General features: G+C 37.3%; 1 protein-coding gene and 2 non-coding genes across 3 annotated transcripts in view; 2 read left to right on the top strand and 1 right to left on the bottom strand.

Annotated features, from left to right (window-relative positions):
- Window positions 1–20,920, top strand: part of LOC126968685 (GRIP and coiled-coil domain-containing protein 1) — a 31,947-nt gene extending 11,027 nt beyond the window's left edge. Inside the window, exons 7-12 of the mRNA XM_050813737.1 lie at window positions 2,264–2,480; window positions 6,119–6,504; window positions 9,866–10,069; window positions 14,902–15,029; window positions 18,233–18,310; window positions 19,491–20,920. Coding sequence (XP_050669694.1) covers window positions 2,264–2,480; window positions 6,119–6,504; window positions 9,866–10,069; window positions 14,902–15,029; window positions 18,233–18,310; window positions 19,491–19,662 — 1,185 coding nt within the window. The 3' untranslated portion in view covers window positions 19,663–20,920. The remainder of the gene's footprint in view (window positions 1–2,263; window positions 2,481–6,118; window positions 6,505–9,865; window positions 10,070–14,901; window positions 15,030–18,232; window positions 18,311–19,490) is intronic.
- Trnae-uuc (transfer RNA glutamic acid (anticodon UUC)) lies at window positions 4,223–4,294 on the bottom strand. Its single transcript has one exon. It is a non-coding gene; the product is annotated as a tRNA-Glu (tRNA).
- Window positions 9,109–9,180, top strand: Trnae-uuc (transfer RNA glutamic acid (anticodon UUC)). Its single transcript has one exon. It is a non-coding gene; the product is annotated as a tRNA-Glu (tRNA).
- Window positions 20,921–22,237: the final 1,317 nt, after the last annotated feature.

Below are 22,237 nucleotides of genomic sequence, written 5' to 3'. Positions count from 1 at the left end.
CGTCAAATTTTCAATGGTTTTGTTTTATTCTACGATTCGCGACGGAGGTAAATCCAACAAATTAAAAATCATGAAAATCAGTCGAACAACTATATTGTGTAATGTATGTTAATTTGTACTTAGAATTTTTATGATGATTTCACCAATAGATATTATAAACGCTATAGTTTGTAAGGATAAATAGTTCGGATGTATGTATATGATGATTGATAGTAATGCAAAAGTTAAAGGTAGTTACTGCAATATATTCCTTTGTCCTCCTAAATTATGTTAAATGATTTATTTCAGTCCGCATAAACATGCATATTTAAAAACGCCTGATCAAGTCACGTAGACTTGGCCTCAGGAAAAACATGGCATGCACAAATGTATGCCTGCTTCTTTTAGGGTTTAACCATGCGATTTGTTGATAGTCATTGAAAATGCAAATTAATAGGAACTATAGGAGGAAAAATAGGCCTTTAATAGTTATTTATGCAACTGTTGTGTAATAAGGGGTATTAAAACACGAATGTGGATTTATCACACGAGCCCAAGCCGAGTGTGATAATAGTATCACATGAGTGTTTAATACCTAATTATCAACAGTTGCATACAAGACTTTATCTACACCCAGAATATGAATCCTCTAAAAGATTCTGGAACAGTTAGCTTACTTACCTAATATAATTCATTACTGATTATATACAAATAAACTATTAATGAAACAATTATTTATTTTAGTAGTAATTTACATTTTGTATAGTGCAATAATTAAAATTCACTCGAATATAATGTTCTTTTGCAGCATTTAAAATGAATCGCTCATTTTTTGTAAACAAAACAATAAAAATATCGAAGAAAAATGGCGGGGATTCGAATAACCTACTTTTTTTTACGGCGTGCGACGTTCAGGGAGTGTGTTACGCGCGTAAACGAAAATGCTCTTTTTTGAAATTCATACAGATACCACGCATCGAGCAATAAGAATGTGGCTGTATGTTGAAACTCTTTGCACATGAAGGTATAAAAAAAAAACATAGGAGTGTTGTTATGAAATTCAGTACAACATTACAACACTCTTTTGGATGGTGTAATGGTTATTAGAACATTGGGTGTTTTAATGTTGGCAATAAGCTAACTGTTTCAGAATCTTTAATAGAGGATTTAAAGCATGGGTGTAGATAAAATTAATAACCCCTCCACCCGCAGCGTCCGGTCGCCCGCAAGCCCGTCCCACCGCCTGCAACCGGACCGCACCACAATATCGCTACATATTTATTATAAGTATTCTTGGCTATGAAAATTTTTGACAATTTTTGTTCGCAAAACGCATTATTTTACTTTACACAGCAACATATAGCTGACGCTGCAATAATGTTGAAATGGCCATCTGCCATCTGTGCCACTAGTGGGAGACTCTTTTGCACAGGACGCCGGCTAGATTATGGGTACCTCAAGGGCGTCATTTTCTGCCGTGAATCAGTAATGTGTTTTTATTATAACATACTCTAACATTACTGTATTTCGGCCTGAAGGACGCCGTAGCTAGTGAAATTAATGGCCAAATGAGACTTAACATCTTATGACTTGAGACATAGACATGACGAGCGCAATTGTAGAATTTTTGGGTTATTCGAGAATCCTGGGCGGCACTGCATTGTAATGGGCGGGGCGTATCAATTACCATCAGCTGAACGTCCTGCTTGTCTCGTCCCTTATTTTCATAAAAAAATCCTATTCGGCTCACTTGACAGATGTTGACAAATGGTTTGAAAATTGGTGTATTTAAAGCAACGCATTCAAGTTCTAAATGCTACCACAGCTTGAGAATGGGGTGTACGCCATCAGGTTATTTCGGTAAATAATATTTTTGCTATAGTATTATAGGATATATAATGAGATGGTTTGGACATGTCGAGAGAATGAATGAAGAACGATTGACGAAGAAAGTGTATAAGGCCAGTGTGAATGAAAGTGGTAGAAGGGGAAGACCTAGGCGGACGTTTCAAGATCAATTCAGGGACGTCTTGGAAAAAGGCCAAGTCAAGAGTACCCTAAACTGAAGAGCAATATGAAAGGAATAATGAATGTAGACGAAGCGAAACAAGTATGTAAGGATCGTAGCAAGTGGAAAGAAGTGGTCTCTGCCTACCCCTACGAAAAAGAGGCGAGATTATATGTATGTATTATAGGATATAGATTTCCAAGAAGTGGTACCGTGGTTCTTTCTTTGTCACATGGTAACTTACGTGATAAAGTTTGTTTTTAAAATACTTTCTAGGAGCAAATAAAAGCAAAACGTGCCGAAGAAGCAGCGCGCAAAATCTGCGCCAGGCAAGAGGAACGGGTTGCGTTACTCGAGGGTAAACTTGCCGAACTGTCGCAAACTATCGGCGAGTACGACCTGCAGAGACGTCGGGACCAGATGGTGATCCAGCAGCTGAAAGATTCGCTCAATATCCGGATCCTGGACCGGGTCGCGTCGAACGCTGGCGTTGGTAAGCTTCTATTCAACTTAATTCACTGTGCTGTTAAGTTGCTGTCTCCAACATTAATATTGATCCCACATTGGCCGAGAACGATTGAATTTGCTTCCCCTGGCATAAAAAGAACTTCGACTGCGACTTCCCTTAGTCGCAGGCCTAAGAGCATTTACCAGTGGGAACCTCCTTTGCACAGGATGCTGGCTAGATTATGGGTACCACAACGACGCCTTTTTCTGCCGTGAAGCAGTAATGTGTAAGCACTATTGTGTTTCGGTCTGAAGGCTACTGAAATTTCTGGGCAAATGAGACTTAACATCTTGTCTCAAGGTGACGAGCGCAATAGTAGTGCCTCTCAGAATTTTTGGGTTTTTCAAGCATCCTGAGCGGCACTAATCTTCGTGACAATAAATGGTGAAGTTCGGCGGTAATGGATAGGGCGTATTGAAGGCGTGTACAACTATTTACTAGCGTCACAAAGAAATGCTCAAGCGCTTCGGATATTAATAGTGTATGCGCCCCACGTGTTACTGGTAACGTTAAAAATATTAATCTGCCGTTTTGCGGGTTGAATATAGAAAAAAAAACTCGTCATTGAGACGAGATATTAAGTGAACCATATTGTTGCTCCTATTCAAAAGACTGACGATTTGGAAGTGACCAAAAGTTATGAACGATTTTTGAAAACGCAAAAAAAAAACTTCTTGTCATCTGACCCATAATCTGACAATTTTGTGGAGGAATTCCCTTAACCTGACGGTTTGAAATTATTGGTTTGAATCTTTGTGACTTTCCGATTTCCTTATGTAGCTCAAATTGTTAGATTATTGAAATACACACTTTGTTTCGTTATCGTTTTTTTTTTAATAATCTGATCGGCTGTTCTAGACATACGACTCTATACTAAGCTCAGGTATGTTTGGAGTACTTCAAAAGGTGCCAGTTTGTCCCTCTTATTTTATTCTGACGCACTCGAATAAATCCCAAAATCTCCAGAGGAGCCCCTTCACTTGATATATAATAATAATAATAAAATATTTTATAAGCAGCTATAAATTTATAAAAATACAATAATACTTACTTAAAGTTAATTATAAACATAAAACATAATAAACAAAAATTATATTAACATCAGCTGCAAATAGGCACAAGCTCGCCATATGCCGACACACATATTAAGTATGTCCAGCGCCGATCTTCCGCTTGAGCCACTCTGAGACCTCTTAGCAGTCCAAACACCTATACGCTATAGACTAATATACATTTTTTTAATATTCTTGTGAAGACTTTTTGATTTGCGCATTTCTCGGTGTAACGTTGCTTGCTCTGTGGTACATGTCAAGCGTCAACTAACTGTCAGCTATATAATAAACACTGTCAAACTAATTAGATTTAGAAGAACTTCTAGAGCCACTTTATAGTTTACAATTGTTATCTATTAAATAAGTTACTCTTAATAATTAATCTATTTATGTATTAGGCTTACAGTGTTGTATATTATAATAATAATACCTAATCTGCTACTTTACTTGGGCATTGTGACAGATAACACTAAGCGGCTGTTAGTGTTATCTGTTAGATTACAAACTCGCATTTAACAAAGCAATGCAACATTGATAATAATATCGAGTTATTTTTTTATAAATAATAAAAGTACGTCTTGATTGTAAATAATTTCTATTTAATTTTAAATAAAAATAAATAAGATATTATGTTATTATTAAAACAAAGCAATATCTTTGCGTGATAAAAAATTATTCCCGTACCGGGAATCGAACCCGAGCCTCCTGGGTGAAAGCCAGGTATCCTAGCCACTAGACCATACGGGAGCTATGAAGAAGTTTGAATTGTGGGTATTAATTGTAGATAAAAGTTTATACAGTGAATAAAAATATTGAAATTAAAACATTGTCATCATGAAATACATTTGTCCGAGGTCTCTTATTCATACATGGTATGTTGTTCCTACACAAAAACAAATTTCTAAATATTGTCTTTATCAAGGCCACTTCAATTAAATAGGTAGGTACTAGTTAATGTGATGGATAAGGCCCGAGATCTTGTGCCAGAATTTGGCAAGTCGACATCTATCCAATCCTAACGGAATTTACACCCAAGAAGTCTTACAATAATTGGATAATTATGGATTTCCGCAAAATAACGTGTAACTCAATAAAATTAACTATGTTGGGTATGTCGTGGTCTTCCAACGCGTACATTACTGTCTGCAACTAATGTAGGTTTGACAACGAGATAATTTGAAATAAAAAATTAGGATTACATACCTATTTATAATATAGAAAAAACTGAGCTATTTTCATAAGATGCCCTTGTACAGGCATTAGTTTTTGGCCATTCTTTCGATTGGCATCATAAAAGTAGGGGTGTGTGTTTTTTATATTTAACTCGGTTCGATTCCCAGACGAGGCAAGTAATTCTTAGAAAATCTTTGAATGCAGAATCACTTACTTTTAAAAATAACATAACGTCTTCTTTCACTAAAATAGCCTATCTTCGATATTTAAGGTACTTTCCCTTAACTTTGGGACATCCTGTATATTAGCTCATTTATATATGTATACGTCTAGATAGACTATGACAGTTGTGAAAACGTCGAAAACAATTGAGTTTAGAAACTAACTCTATTCTGAAGTAACCTCTATGTTGAGCAATTCACGCACCTTAACAAAGTGTCATACATATCACGAGTGTAAGACGTCACGTAAGATTATCACGCACACTAAACTAATAATATTCCTGGCATGTTTTATCGACTGTCTTACAGCAAGAGGTTATCTAGACGTACCTATAAATGATGTAAGGTGTGATGCATGTAGTGGCGATATATGCAATTTAACTAATGTTGTTTTCTAAATATAGTTTAAGACATTTCATTGTCCCTGATTAAGTGATAAAAAGGTTAAACTTGTGTAATTTGGTTATAGTCTAATTAGAGTATCACCGACTTAAGGTTATTGTCACCAAAAATAGCGATGTTTAGGCAGCATAAATAAATGTAGGTTATGAACGGTATTACTTGTAGTTATTACGATTGAAGTGCATGATTTAGTAAATAGTAAGATTGTGTGCAATTCCAATTAAAAGTAAAGACATTGATTGATAATAACAATGGACTTTTATTCAAATTTCGATTTTATCACCCAATTAGATGAGATCACCCTATTGTATGGCCGTGAGAGTTTCAATTTCTTAATTGATTCTATAATTTTTAAATAGATTTAGTTGTGGCATGTTACATTGGAGGAAGGAGCATTTATAAAAAGAAATTGATGATGAAACTATAACATTTAGACAGCTTATTACTTATCTAATTTTCGTGGAACGGAAGTATTTTTAGCATAATAAGTGTTTTTAGTAACATTAACTGTTTTATTTTAATCAAAATACAAGGAAAGTTGAGATGGTGCAACATAATATACTTCATACGTTAATTTTAATTAATTAAAAAAAATACTTTTCATGAGGATTAAATGTCGTATGAATAAATTTTCTTTAAAACCGACAACCAACAAATAATTATACATTTCTATAAGTATCTTATTTAAATCCATTATTAGTCAATGTTAACTATTTCTTTAGGTGTGTGTTGTGATGGCTGTCTGTTGACTAATTGTTTTTTTTTACATTTCCAGATGAAACGCAAAAAAGTGAAACAGACAACGATAAACTAGCAGATACAGAGTACCTAAAAACATTGATTGACAAAGTCCATATATTGAAGAAAGAATTGATAGCCGAAAACGAGAAACTTGGCAACCCTATCGATATTAGTACGGTATTCAACATAGACACATACGAAGACATTCACTACAGATGTAAAAAAGACATGGAAACTATTCGAAAAGAATTCGAGAGCTACAAGATAAGTGCGAAGAGTAACGAGAATATTGATATGGAGAGTGAGATGGAAAGACTGAAAAGTGAGATTGGTGTTTGTAATGATAAATTGGAAATGTACAAGACGATGTTGGAACAGGAGAGGCAGGACAAAGCTGATGCGATGAAATTACAAGAAGAGGTGAGTGGTAAATAAACATGTGTATCCATGCGATTCGAGCTCTGGGAATATTGCATAGGTTTTCACGTCTAGGTAGGAAATCATTATCATCACCTACTATCAAGATAGCCTCAGGCTTAGTCAGTCGTATTCGTAGAATATAATCTGCGCGCATTTATTATGGTGCCTTATCAGAGTAATTTAAAAATGACAATCCACGAGCGAAGAAGAGTTATGATAGCCATAAAAGTAAAGTAAAGTAATAGCAACTTGGAATTAAAGTATAATAAAAGTGGTAGGTCATGTTGCCGTAAAACTTCTTTGTGTTTACATATTAAGCGCGTTATAAATTCGGAAATAGAAATTGTAAATAAATTTGATAAATTCTTTTCCTAAATCCCAATTATTACGAACAAACATCTAAACTCTTCACCAAAAGCAGCACAGGATATGCTTAAATTACATGTACCAGTATCTTTCATTGATTGTATCAAGTATGTAAAAGGTAGCGATATACTAAAAATCTTCAAATCAATTAACCTAAACAATACAAAGGACCTATGGGGCCATTCGACTAATATTGTAAAAAACATACTTAACATTGTACCACCTGAATTACCAATAATATTTAACGAATGCATAGATGAGGGTGTGTTCCTTGACCTCATGAAATACAGCAAACTTATACCTTTGTTAAAATCGGGCAGTTCTTTAGAACGTGCTAATTCCAGGCCTATTACAGTGCAGTTTTTTGTAAAATTTTTGAAGAACTTTTGCTTCAGCAGCTACAATGCATAGATGAGGGTGTGTTCCCTGACCTCATGAAATACAGCAAAGTTATACCTTTGTTAAAATCGGGGAGTTCTTTTGACCCTGCTTATTTCAGTGCTGTTTTTAGTAAAATTATTGAAGAACTTCTTCTTCAGCAGCTACAAATACATGTTTGTAAATTTTTGAACAATAATCAATTTGGTTTCACTAGGGGCTTATCAACCATTAATGCGGGTATTAGACTCATTGAACACATCTTTGACGGCTGGGAAGTGTCACAGGATGCACTGGTCATTTTTTGTGATTTGTCCAAAGCATTTGACTGCGCACACCGTGAAACCTTAATCCTAAAATAAAAACATTATGGAGTAAAAACTACAGTAAAAATAAATCTGTTAAAATCATATTATAGCGAAAGAGTTCAGATAGTCGACGTAAACGGCAAACGGTCGGGTACACCTGTAGGAATAGGTGTTCCGCAGGATTCTATTCTCGGTCCTTTCTTGTTTCTTATACATATTAACGATTCACCGTTTGTGGTAGATGATAGCCATGAGATTGCATTGTTTGCTGATGATACTTCACTTATTGTGCAGATATTGATGACGAGGTTTACCTGTGCACTGTTTACAATGCACTCTCAAAGATAGTGCGTTGGTTTGAGACGAATAATGTTTACTTAAACAGTAAAACACAAAGTGTTTACGGTTCACTACACCAGACGCAGCGGAGGTACAAACCAACGCACTTATAAATGACCAGAGGAACTTGTGTCTTCTTAGGTATCACGGTAATTAAAAAGGTTCAGAGAACATATTGCCCAACTAGCAGATAGACTCAGCTCTGCGGTATTCGCCATTAGAAAGATTAGAGAGTACACGAACGTATCATGACGTACGGTATTTTACTGTGGGGTCATGCTGCTGATATTGATGTAGTGTTTGCTCTGCAAAAGAGAGCTGTTGGTGCTATATATCAGCTTGGTTGTAGACAGTCTCTCAAAGAAAAATTTAAAGAAATATATATTATGACTGTTCATTGTCAGCACATTTATGAAAATTTAATATGCGTTCACAAAAATCGTCACCTTTTTGCTCTTAATAGTGATTTTGATTATTATAACACCAGAAATAAGGGATTCCTTGAAACTAATTCTAGTAGGTTTCATAAGATACATAATAGCTTTAAGGGTAAATGTATACACTTCTATAATAAAGTCCAAGCCACTGTTCAGGCATTATCCATAAATAAATTTAAATTTTTTATTCAAAAATGGCTTTGTCGTAAATCCTATTACTCCACAGCTGAATATCTAAGTGATCGGACAGCCTGGGACTAGATTATGATAATTTTATAGCAATAGTAATGACAGTACAATATTGTATTATAGTTTCTTGCGGCGCTTCTTCTCTCTCAGAGCGCCATTTATTTCCGAAGCGGTAGTAGTAGTAGTATTAGAAATGACATCAAAATGAATTCTAAAGGAATCAATATTGATGCAATAAATGCCTTTTGAATAAATTGATACATACTTAGCTCCTACTGACACCTTTGGCATCTTAGCGCGACGGTAAGCTAGCTGTTTTCTAACTATAGTAAGTAGAAATATGTTTATCTGTAGCAATATTTCTCTTGCCATTTTGAATGTCGTTACCTTAACTAGTATTTTATCGAGTTTATGATAAGATACCTATATGAACGTAGTGGCCTTGATAAAGACAATATTTTGTTGTTTGTTTTTGTTAAGGAATAAAGACCTTGGACAATTAATGTATTTCATCATGACAATGTTTCAATATCAATATATAAAATTTTCTCTACAGTTTATACAGTGAATTCAAACTTCTACATATCTCCCGTATGGTCTAGTGGCTAGGATACCTGGCTTTCACCCAGGAGGCTCGGGTTCGATTCCCGGTACGGGAATATTTTTTTTTACGTTATTGTGATATTTTAATAACTACATATCTTTTATTTTTCATTATTAAAACTAAATAGTAATTATTTTAAATCAAGGGGTACTTTTTATTTATAAAATAAAAACTCAATATTATTATCGATGTTGTATTGGTTTTCGCGTTTGTAATCTAACAGCTGATTATACAAGTCTTCAATATGATGCGTTGAACAAATTTAAATATATTTTGCATTATTCTTTATTCATCTCTACTTGGTGTTCCCAAGAGCCACAATGTTGATCTAGTGGTTAAATGATATGTCCTATTTATCCAAATTTTGCAAAGCGTTTAATTATAATGTACATTAAAAAAAATTACTCACTTTGTACATGTATGTAAAATTTATGAATCTTATTAAATATATCAATACTATTAATATTTAATTATATTTATCAGGTTGTTCTTGGTAGGCAGAGACAGCAGAACGCCAGTTGCTTCCATCCTTACAAACCTCCCGCGCTTTCTCTATATTCATTACTCTTTTCATACATGCTCGCCGGTTGCGGGTGCTTCGGACCTTTCCTTAAAGTCCTAATAGTCCTCCACTTTGGTCGACGAATGTCCTACGAGATCTTCCGCGACTGACTTGCACACACAAACTTGACTTAACTAAGTTATATTAATTCTAATGAAGTATTTTTTTTAATTCACAGAAGCTAAAGAACGAGCAAGATTACCACAAGGAGATCGTGTCTGATCTCCGGTCTCGCGTCCAAAGTTTAGAAAAACAGGTGCAGACCCAACGTGAGAGGTACTCCACCTTGCTGGAGGAGACCGACAACCTGATACGATCAAGGAACGACAGGTCAAGGAAGGTCAGCTCCGAGGAGAGCTGGAAGGATGGGAATGCTCTCAATGTGAGTAGAACATGTTACTAGATCAGTTCAACCTCACCATTCAAGCCTTCTGGCAGTGTGGTGTACCTCCACAGTTCTCTTTAGGTACGTTCAAAATAGGAAGGTGACCTTAAAGGCACTCGGCAGTACTCCTATGATTCCACAGGTTTTACAAGAGAGTAGGGGCTGCGGTGGTCACAATCTTCCAGTGGTCCTCCGTTATTTATGAAATGGTTTACTTGCTTCAGTTAATTGGTAGTTGAGCGACATATACAGCCCAATAATCTATCGATCAATAACTAAGCTGTGATCATTATTTGTAAGTCACAGAGAAATCTTAATATTATTGTGTTAGTAAATGTAACAATCTTCTTAAGAACTCATGTTAGTATATTTCCCAATCGAAATTTATAATTCCAAAGCAAATAGAGTCAATTTTTTCTGAAAAGTGTTTTCTGTTCTAGCGGTTATGATATTTAGGTGATGTGTGTGTGCTTTTTGGCGCATGTTGACATAAATTTCAATCTACATAAGCATGAATGATTTTTCAGGCACATACATCAGGTATACATGATATTTACATATTTTAGGCTGTAAAATTTATTTTGTCATCAAGCGACCACCACATGTCAAAGCCTGTGTCATTTCTTCTCAATCAGTCACTCTTGTCAGAGTGGTCGTTAAGAGGATGCAACATTAGTCGTCGTCGGTCTCTTTAGTTTTGGGTCGCACTGCCTCCCTCGCGATGCTCCTCCAATTTTGGACGGTTTGTAGCATTGCGGGAGCACTCCACCACAGGTGTCTGCGTTGCTGCTTTGATAAGATACATCCATCCAGGTGGGTGAGCGTCCTCTCCCTGTTTTTCCCTCCACTTGGCCCTGCATTATCAACCGCTCAATCGATCTTTCATTTCTGAAGATGTGATCAAAGAACTTCAGAATTCGTAGTTGCACAGTCGACAATAGCATTTCTTTTATCTTCAGTTCTTTCAAGATGGATTTTTGGTTCGGAAAGCCATCCAAGGTATCTTAAGGTGTCACGTCCAACACCACACCTCTAAGGCATCAATGGAGACATTTTTTTTTGTTCGAGGAATAGGCCCACCACGGAATGTGATGTATATAATTGAAACATATATTGATTTATTCCTTATAATCTCTAGATTACAACGGTATATTTAGTTAGAAATGATCTAACCGGAATACTACGAACCACGACAAAAATTTGAACGTCAAAATAACCTAAAAATTATAAAGATATGTAAATAATAAGATATTTTGTACTATTTTGAAAAAAACACAACCGGCCATATTAATTATGGCCGGGGGTGAGTAGGGGCTATCTCCTATCAAAATAAACAGAGCCTATAGGAAGAGTAAGGATACAGCTGATAAAAGATGGTTTACAATGATGCACAGAACAGAAATGTTCATCACTGAAGCATATTAATAGTCCCAGGCGTGTGTACACACCAATACTTCAGTTTAGCAATCAGGGTACTAACCATAACCACTAAACCGGAAAGCTTACCAAAAATATTTAACAACCATCACTATAATTTCAAATTCATGTCTTAAAATAAGTATTTAATATAAATACTCTTGAGGTAAGGAAGAAAAAACACATTGTTTATATAGTATAAATATTTTATTAGTCATCATCCCATCCAGAAACTATACGATCCCCGTAGAAGATACTTATTTTGACTAAACTCGTGTATATGTTGCCGGAATTCTTCAATTTGGTGTTCTCCGGAGGCCCAGTTTCTGTCTCCAGGTATCTCAGACACATGTCACATTACGATGAAATCGTACTGCTCAATTTACACGACACTCTGGAGTATAATATGCTGTAGGTGCGATATTAAAATCTATGAAATAAACCAAATAGTTATAGTAATGCAAAATAAACTTTCACGCAACTCTGAATAAACGAAAAATACAGAATTCTGTTTTTACAACATTAAAATCAAAATGACAGATGCACAGTTCACAGACTAGATAATATAGGTTACTTTATTCCATTGCTCGGAAACCTAACGGTGACTATGTACTTATTGCTAAATTAGTTGAACCTCTAAAAAATAATTGAAATTGGTTCATGGATCCAAAAGATATATTGTACTTTTCAAAAGCCGACTATCACTGTTACCACCACGTTTTGCAGTAATATTTTTTATCTACACCCATGCTTTAAATCCTCTATTAAAAATTCTGAAACAGTTAGCTTATTGCCAACATTAAAACACCCAATGTTCTAATAACCATTACATCATCCAAATGAGTGTTGTAATGTTGTACTGAATTTCATAACAACACTCCCTATGTTTTTTTTTTATCCCTTCATGCGCAAAGAGTTTCAACATACAGCCACATTCTTATTGCTCGATGCATGGTATATGTATGAATTTCAAAAAAAGAACATTTTCGTTTACGCGCGCTCCACACTACCAGAACGTCAGGCGCCGTAAAAAAAAAGTAGGTTATTCGAATCCCCGCCATTTTTCTTCGATATTTTTATTGTTTTGTTTACAAAAAATGAGCGATTCATTTTAAACGCTGCAAAAGAACATTATTTTCGAGTGACTTTTAATTATTGCACTATACAAAATGTAAATTACTACTAAAATAAATAATTGTTTCATTAATACTTAGTTTATTTGTATACAGGGTGGCGCAATAGAACGTGCATATTTAAAATATTGATTAAAAAATAATTACAAAAGGTATAGTTAAAATAAAACTGAGGTATTATTAAGAAATAACTGAAGTTTATTTTTTAAAAATAACATCGTCTAAATGATGACCCTCTCTACGACGACACTCCTCTAATCGCAAACGGAAGTTATTGAAAACTTTCTTCAGTAATGCTGGTGTAATTGCTGCCATTTCACCACGGATATTCTCCTTGAGCTGATCGATGTTTTTCGGATTATTGCTATAGACTTTGTTCTTGAGGTATCCCCACAAAAAAAAGTCAGGAGGCGTCACGTCTGGACTACGTGGGGGCCATGGGATATCACCTCTTTTCGAAATCAGTCTGCCAGGGAACATCTGTTTCACAACCGCCATGGAGTCATTTGATGTATGACAGGTAGCTCCGTCTTGTTGAAACCAAGTCCTAGAATTCACTATTCTTGAATTTTCAAGCTCTGGCGCCAAAAAACCTTCCAACATCGCAACATAGCGTTTGGTATTAACAGTGACGTTTTGCCCCCGCGCATTTTCAAAGAAAAACGGTCCAATTATTCCTCTACCAGAGATTGCTGCCCATACTGTCACTTTAGGACTATGCAGTGGTTTCTGGTGCTTGAGTTTGGGATTCTCACTGTTCCAGTAACGACAATTTTGACGGTTTACGAACCCATTGATATGGAAGTGGGCCGCATCTGAGAAAATGATATTGTCAAAATTGGAAAATCGATTAAGCATTTCATTAGCAAATGCGAGCCTTGCTCCGAAGTCAGACTCTTTCAATTCTTGTGTTAACTGCAGCTTGTAAGGATGCAGTTTAAGATCCAAGTTTAAAATTCGTTGCAAACTTCATCTCGATAAGTGTAAGACAGACGATCTCTTGCGAGTAGACATTTGTGGATCTCCTCGTACAGACTGCATAACTCTCTCAATATTGTCGTCGGTCCTAGATGTTCTTGGACGACCTTTTGCTTGTGGTTTAAACGTTGAACCAGTCTCTTCAAAACGCTGTACCCATCTTTTAATTAAATTAGCACTCGGAGCTTCACTAATTTGCCGTAGTCCATATTCAGAACAATATAAACGCCTAGTAACGATGTATGAACGAGAGTTCTCGTAAAATGCGCGCACGCAAAATGCGCGACGCTTCCCGTCGAAGTGACTCATAGTGACTAAAACTCCATGAGCCCGCCTACCCAACGATGCAGACTCTCCCCGCCCGCGCACTTTCTACCCCGCGAAAAAAGATGATGCAATATGCACGTTCTATTGCGCCACCCTGTATAATCAGTAATGAATGATATTAGGTTACTACCAGGACTGGTGTTTAATGTTAGCAGTAAGCTAACTGTTCCAGAATCTCTTAGAGGATTCATATTCTGGGTGTAGATAATGTCTTGTATGCAACTGTTGATAATTAGGTATTAAAACACTCATGTGATACTATTATCATGATAAATCCACATTCGTGTTTTAATACCCCTTATTACACAATAGTTGCATAAATAACTATAATTTCTCACATGAATGTTACAAATGTTTCATTATACGCATTTTTTTGCCATGTTGAACATAACTGGATACAGGAAATGTATCAAATGTCTGTCTTTTTATTATAATTTTATGATCCCGGTTAGATTTTACAATATGTCGTGTTGATAATAATAAATTAGTTACAATTTTACAAGCATAATACGATTTATAAACATTACCAAAACCAGTGGGCCCAAAAAAAAATGTCTCTCTCCTTTGCGGCGGTCTTGCAGTCTAGGAGACCAGTTTCAGCTCCGTAGAGGAAGATTGGCATTAGCTTCTTAGTATTTTGAATATTAAACCACTAGCCAGCGCACACATTGACAAATCAAAATAGATCACGCATAAGCGGGCTGTTACGTCATCTATAAGTATATTGTATGGTATTTTAAGGCTAGTAATGAAAACCGAGATGGTGAGTTGAAATGGCCGAGTCGTATTCTTTTATTCTAAGTCTAAGGTCTAAAGTTGTAGTCAGTGAGTTTTGTTACTTAGTCACACTAGTGGTAAGTCATCAACTTTTGAGCCTTCGTCTTTGCCCACGACGATTAACAATTAGCTAATTTAGGCATTTCGTTCCTTTGCCAAAAGCGTATGAATCGTCTAATAAAAGGTTGTGGCCCACAGGACAGCGGGGCAGGGCCGGGGGCGGGCTCTCAGCCACACATGCTGCATTACGCACATGAGCTCGCGCGAAGACAGCTCGACATCACGCAGCTGCGACGCGAGAAACATTCTCTCGAGGGACTGTACAGGTGAGCCGATGTCACCTTTGTGTCACTCACACAGGACAGCGGGGCGGGTAACTGCAACAATAGATTCGCTTTCCTTTTCTATCTTGCTGAATGTCCGTTATAGTCGTCCTTCTCTCTCGCACGCTTTGTTTGTCTATACGCAGTATAGTATGCCTAATGTTATACATTAGTATGGAATATAGTATGTAGTAGCCCTGTGCTTTCCCGGGGCGTAAAAAGAAAAGAGGACTCCCAGGCCCATGGTGTCGTAAGAGGCGACTACGGGCTTTTTATATGTGGGAGAGTCACCCTGCCGTCTTATGACGTCAACACAATCGCACAGAATACTGGCTTAAGTAGCGGCCTAGTGCCGTTACTACTTGAGGACCGGAGGCCATGGGTGATTTCAACGGACACAATGCCGAATGGCTTGGATTACGTACCACAGACTACGCAGGGCGATCTGTGCATAGTTTCGCATTGGCGTATGGTCTGTCCCAATTGGTTGAGTCGCCGACGCGGCTCCCGGATGTGGACAGCCACACGCTGTCCTTATTGAATCTGCTGCTGACTAGACATCCTGATAGTTACCCAGTCTCTGTCGACGCCCCGCTTGCAACAACCGACCTTTGCCTGGTCAGGAGTGTTGTGCCTATCCAACGCCCACGTCGCAGACCACCAGCGACCAGCCGCGTTTGGCAGTACAAGTCAGCAGATTGGGATAGGATGCGTTCCTTTTTTGCATTCTACCCTTGGGGCAAGGTTTGTTTCCCTACGGATGATCCCAGTGCTTGCGCCGTTGCAGTAGCCAATGTGATACTGCAGGGTATGGATGTTTTTATACCAAGTTCTGTAGTACCGATCGGTGCCAGATCACAGCCCTGGTTCGATGCGTCTGTCAAAGCAGCATCTGACTGTATAAAACAGGCGTATTAAACTTCAACCAACCGTCCCAACCGCCGTTGCGCATGAGAAATGACACCCTGGCCCATACGGCAAAACAGAAAGCCAATCTACTGTGCGCTCTTTTCGCCTCCAAGTCGACTCTTGACGACAACGGCAAAACACCGCCGATCATCCCGCGGTGTCAGAGCTCAATGCCTCAAGTACAGTTCAGACAGAAAACTTTTCGGCGAGGACTGTTTTCGTTGGACGTCAGGAAGTCGAGCGGGCCGGATGGCATTTCTCCAATAGTGCTTAGAACGTGTGCCCCTGAGTTGACGCCGGTGCTAACGCGTTTATTGCGGCACTCTTATTCAAAAGGCGTAGTCCCTGACACATGGAAGTCAGCCCTTGTCCATCCGATCGAAAAAAAAGGAGACAGTTCGGATCCGGCAAACTACAGTCCTATTGCTATTACCTCCCTGCTCTCCAAAATCAAAGAGAGCATAATTAACCGCTAGCTCTTAGTATACCTAAAGGGTCACCAGTTAATCAACGACCGACAATACGGCTTTCGCCATGGTTGGTGATCTTCTGGTATACCTAACACATAGATGGGCGGCGGCTATTGAAAGCAAAGGGGAAGACCTGGCAGTTAGCCTGGATATAGCGAAGGCCTTTGATCGTGTATTGAACAAAGCAGTCCTCTCAAAACTTCCATTATTCGGGCTTCCCGAGAGCTTGCAATTGCTTGCAATGCAAGTAGACCTCCAGCTTCCTCACTGGGCGCAGCATCGTAGGTCGTTGTCGACGGATAATGCTCGAACCCGAAGCCCGTGAACGCTGGAGTGCCCCAAGGCTGTGTGCTAGCTCCCACGCTGTTTCTTCTGCATATCAATGATATGTTGGACACCTCCAACATACTATGCAGACGACAGCACTGGTGATGCCGTATACACGGGCCAGGTGCAGGTCTCTCTCGGCAAAACGTCGACCAGTGCCTGGAGAAACTTGTGTCTTCTATAGAGAAGGTCGCCGAATGGGGTAAATTGAACCTTGTCCAATTTAACCCCCAGAAGACTCAAGTTTGCGCGTTTACCACAAAAAAACCCCATTTGTCGTATCACCTCTCATCGACAACACTTCCCATAAAGCCTCGCCTAGTATCGGAATACTGGGTCTCGAAATCTCGAGTGATTGCCAATTCCGTGGTCATCTGGAGGGCAAAGCCAAATTGGCTTCGAAGAAGCTGGGCGTCATTAATAGAGCACGGCAATACTTCAAGCCGGCCCACATTCCAGCGCTGGTCTGGCGCACCCCAGTATCAGCTCGATCCATTAGATCCCGTGCAACGTGGAGCAGCTCGAATTGTCGGGGACCCAGTGCTCTGTGAACGGCTGGATAACTTAGCGTTGCGTAGAGACGTCGCTTCATTTTGTGTCTTCTACCGCATTTATAACGGGGAGCTTTCCGAAGACCTGTTTAACCTGATTCCTGCCGCCGAATTCCACCTTCGCACGACACGCCACAAGTTAGGATATCATCCCACCATCTGGATGTGTGGCGGTCCTCCATAGTGCGGTTTTCAAGGAGCTTTCTTCCACGTACTACAAAGCTGTGGAATGAACTTCCTTGTGCGGTGTTTCCGGGACGATACGACATGGTGACCCGAAAGCTCGTTTGTCCTCCTATTTCATAAAAAAAAGTATATTGTAAGTATATGGTATATATTATATCATTATCAGCCCGAAGACGTCCACTGCTGGACAGAGGCCAGTATATTATATTGTTTTCTCAAGAAAACACAGATTGGTTCCTGAGACGGCTTCCTTGTTTATATCATAGTTTCGAATTTCCCTATAATTTCTCAAAATGATACATCGTATACGTAATTCGACGGCTAATTTTAATTGAATGCAAAGCCAAACTTTAGAGTCACACTGTTAATGATAAAAATTCTTTCTTTTAACTTCTCGGTCAGATGGATCTGCTTGGGTTTAGAGACCCTGTAGACTTATTTATTTGTTTTCGGCTGTTTGCGGTTAAATCTGACTGTGATTACTTTAAATTCTGTATTTGCAAAGACATTCACATCGTGTTAATTATATTTATATTAGAGTAAATAAGTCCAAATTATGATACACTTGTTCTAGTTCGTAAGGGTTTTTTTATTTATATTTATAGATATGTATTATTCAATGTCCGTTTTTATTTATCATGGTAGCAAGTGTTCTACGAATTCTATCTCCTCTGTGACAAAATTTGTGGTGAAATATTCAGTTTTCATTTCTTTGTACATAAGATATTACTATATAATATCTATTAAATAAATAATTTTAAAGGGATTGTCAGCGCGAGGCCACAATTGAGAAGGAGCGTTTTAAAGAAGTAATCCGAACATTGAAGGAAGAAATTGACAGGTTGGTACAAATATCCCGCATTTTTCTGCGTTGTCAGCACATAAAGTCAATTTTCGCTACAAACTTTTTGAATTGTGTTTACCTCCTTTCAAGAAAATAATTCCTCCTATTATTAGACATTAGGGATTACACAAATAGATCATATATTTGGTGTTAAAGTTATTCTTGAAATAATTATTTCTACAATATCCTGTCCTTATACAGAGATCAATCAAAATTACGAATTGCAGAAAAAAATCCAGATACACAGACTTTATGTTAATAAGTTGCTTGTAGACTGCTGCTACCTGCTGTATTAGTAGGAGGCTCCTTTGCTGGCTTTATTATGGGTAGCTATTTCTGCCGTGAATCAGTAATGTGTAAGCATTCGTGTTTTGGTGAGAAGGGCGCCGTAGCTAGTGAAATTACTAGGCAAGCGAGACTTAACATCTTATACCAGCACAATTGTAGAGGCGCTCTTTTTTAGGGTTTTTTAATAATCTAAGACGCTTAATGCATTGACCATCTCTTTCGTACGAACACTACGTGGACGGCCAGATATTTTTCTGTTATAAACAGAAGAGATCTTATTATACACATCAATAGCCCGGTACACAAACATTAATTAAAACCGAGGATATGGAGAGTTTTAAAAATTGCAATTGGTTCTATACCTTTTTTGTGTGATGTAATCTCAGCGATTCGGTTGTCTTTACCACCCCACACCATTTTAGTATCTCAATGAACAATCATATAAAAGTGACAGATTCTAAATTTAAATGTAATATTTTGTTTATTTTTCGTTGTAACAGGATTTATGGCCAGACTTAGTATATTCCCATTACAAGCTTCATCTTAGCACTATATGATTACAAATATATAGTATGTTATTTTATTGGCTATCTAATATAACGAATATCTCTAATCATTACATTGAAAACTTTTTTTTATGGAAAATGAGGGCAAATGAGCGTCAAAACTTCAAGCTGGTGTCATAATAATCACTGGAGCGTTGCCGGCCTTTAAGGAAGTTACGCGATTTTTATTATGTCGTATCGCGCCGGAAACACCGCACAAGAAAGCTCATTTCACAGCTTTATAGTACGTGGAAGAAAGCTGCTTGAAAACCGCACTGTGGGGGACCGCCACACATCCAGCTGGTGGGGATGATATCCTAAAAACGGTGTGAAATGTGTTGTAGACTCCGACGGCTGCAGTCCCGAGAGGGTGCCAACCTAGAGTACCTCAAGAACGTGGTGCTAGCGTTCCTGGTCTCTGGTGACACAGCCGGCCGCACGCACATGTTGAACGCTATCGCGGCCGTGCTGCACTTCACGCACGCCGAGAAGATGATGGTGCTCACCAACATGTAGACCGACATCTACACCAACATCCACCATCACCACAGATCAACTTACCGTCTCCTGAACGCGAGTGTTACGTTAGATGTGTGTATAGTATTTGTCTGGCAAATACTGCGACCACACTATTTATATCGTGAATGAAGACGCATTTGTACTATTCTGTGCTATTATAAAAATAGCTGAAATTGTGAAAAGTCCGGTCAGCTCAAAAAAAAATTTAGAAAATTGACACAAATTCTCAAAAAACCAAACATAAAAATGTTATGTTAACCTATAAAATTAATTTTGGTTTGACTCTACGAACATGTAAATGTGAGGTCAACAAAAAAGCACTATAAATTGAAAAATAGAAATTGATTATATTTATTCTAAGTAATAATAACAATTATCTAGGTACTTACATATAAAATGGCACGATTTATTCTGATATATTTATTATGATATTATTCTGATAATCAGACAACTGAAAAATATTCAAAAATTTAGATTTAAATATAAAAGAACTATTTTAGATTCTTTATATAATAATTAATCTTGATATGCAATGTATCTTATAGTAAATATAGACTAACACAATTCTGTATCCTTATTATGAGTATTTAATGTTTACCAATATATTATCTATATCTCATTTTTTATACTAATATACCTTGTGCCACCTTTAATATAAGTATTATGTATATTTGCTTAAAAACTATAATATGATTTAATATTAATTATAAATATTTATTTGTAATTCTATTTTATAACTCTATAAATTTACATGTACATGAAAAAAATTACAATGGGAAAACTACAACAGCTGTTTACTCCAAATGTCACGAGGGGGGTTATGAAAACCAGTGTTGTGTTGGTGTCTCCTGCACTGACCAACAATATACTGAGTCAGCTCCTTTTAGCAGGGAATCACGCGCCGCACAGTTATTTAATATTTTGTTTTTGTTTATATTTTAATAATTTTTGTTACATTTAATTTATTTTTTTATTTCTTTAAGATTTTTACTGTAAATTGAAGGTGTGTGTTTTACTGTTAATAAAGTGTTTCTATTTTATTCTATTTCTATTCTATATAGTGTATCGAAATTCTTAAATTAACCTAATGATTAGAATACTAGAACAAAATAAATTGTCGTTGCTCATTGATATCTGTGCTAATTTTGTGTATAAATTCACTTTTAAAAATTCCCTTACATACATTAAATATATATGACTAGAACAAGTTATTGATAGGTTAAAATTAATTCTTAATAAAATTATTTTACATATTTATCGTTTTATTATTTGTTTCATCGAATCCCGGCACCCATATTGAGAGAAGTGTTTGTTAATTAATATGGGTAATGAAAGCTGAAGAATGGTTGAATTCCTGCCAGTATTCGAGCATCAATATATAAGTATTTTTGTGTTTTGGTTTCGGCCGCTCATGCTCATTGGAACCCCAGAAATCCCAAGAGCCAACATTATAAAGACACATAAAAACTACATTTAATTTTATTTTTTTTTATTTATGAAAATACGGGACGAGAGGAGCAGGACGTTCAGCTGATGGTAATTGATACGCCCTGGCAATTACAATGCAGGGCAGCTCAGGATTCTTGAAAAGCACAAAAATTCTGAACACTTGCGCTCGTCACCTTGAGACAAGATGTTAAGTCTCATTTGCCCAGTAATTTCACTAGCTACCGCGCCCTTCAGACTGAAACACAATAATGTTTACACATTACTGCTTCACGGTTGAAATAGGCGCCGTTGTGGTACCCATAATCTAGCCGGCATCATGTGCAAAGGAGCCTCCCACTGGTGTATGAATTCGAAAAGTACTGGTAGTACATTGTAAGGATTGAAAGGGGGGCACAACGAGAAAATCAATTATTCTACCTATAGCGGTACTCCCGCTTTTTAAACGTTGCTGGTCTTTTAAATGGTTGTACGCGCTTTTTACCTATGTTTTGTATGTATTTTTACCGTACCGTCCTTAAAACATTGGATAGATGTTAACTGTATAGTTTGGTTGTAAGTGGAAGAAATTCAGTGACCCTATGATTCCCCGGGGCGTAAAAAGAATAGTGTCGTAGGGAATGATTAGGATAGGACAGTGGTCGGCAAACTTATTAGCCAAAGAGCCGATTATGAACATTATAACAATTTAAAAAAAATTGGGAGCCAAATCTGCTTATTAGTAATTTTTTATGGAAAATATGAGTTGTCAATGTTAGGTAAGCATGATTCCAAGTTCTCATCAATAAGACGACTTCTCAGTTAACTCTTGATATTGTTCATGATCGATAAAGATTGTTCGTATATATATGTAGAACCGAAAACGGAAAGAACAGCAAACGCGGGCCTTTCAGCTTAAAGAGTCAGTAATACTACTCCTAGCGTTGAATGTTCAATGTCCAATTCATCGCAAAGACGTTCGAATTTAGAGCATATCTCCTTGTTTTTTTAATCCAGCAATTGTATTTTAAAGGTACTATTACGCCAGAGCTGCACTTTGCCGCCAGAGACTTTGATAAGAGTAGGGGTAGTAGGATCAGTAGAGCCACAGATCCTGATGGTTGGGTTGACATTTCCGTTTGTGGCG

Source organism: Leptidea sinapis, chromosome 16 (assembly GCF_905404315.1).
Source record: "Leptidea sinapis chromosome 16, ilLepSina1.1, whole genome shotgun sequence".
NCBI lineage: Eukaryota > Metazoa > Arthropoda > Insecta > Lepidoptera > Pieridae > Leptidea > Leptidea sinapis.
This window is presented reverse-complemented; position numbering and strand designations above follow the sequence as displayed.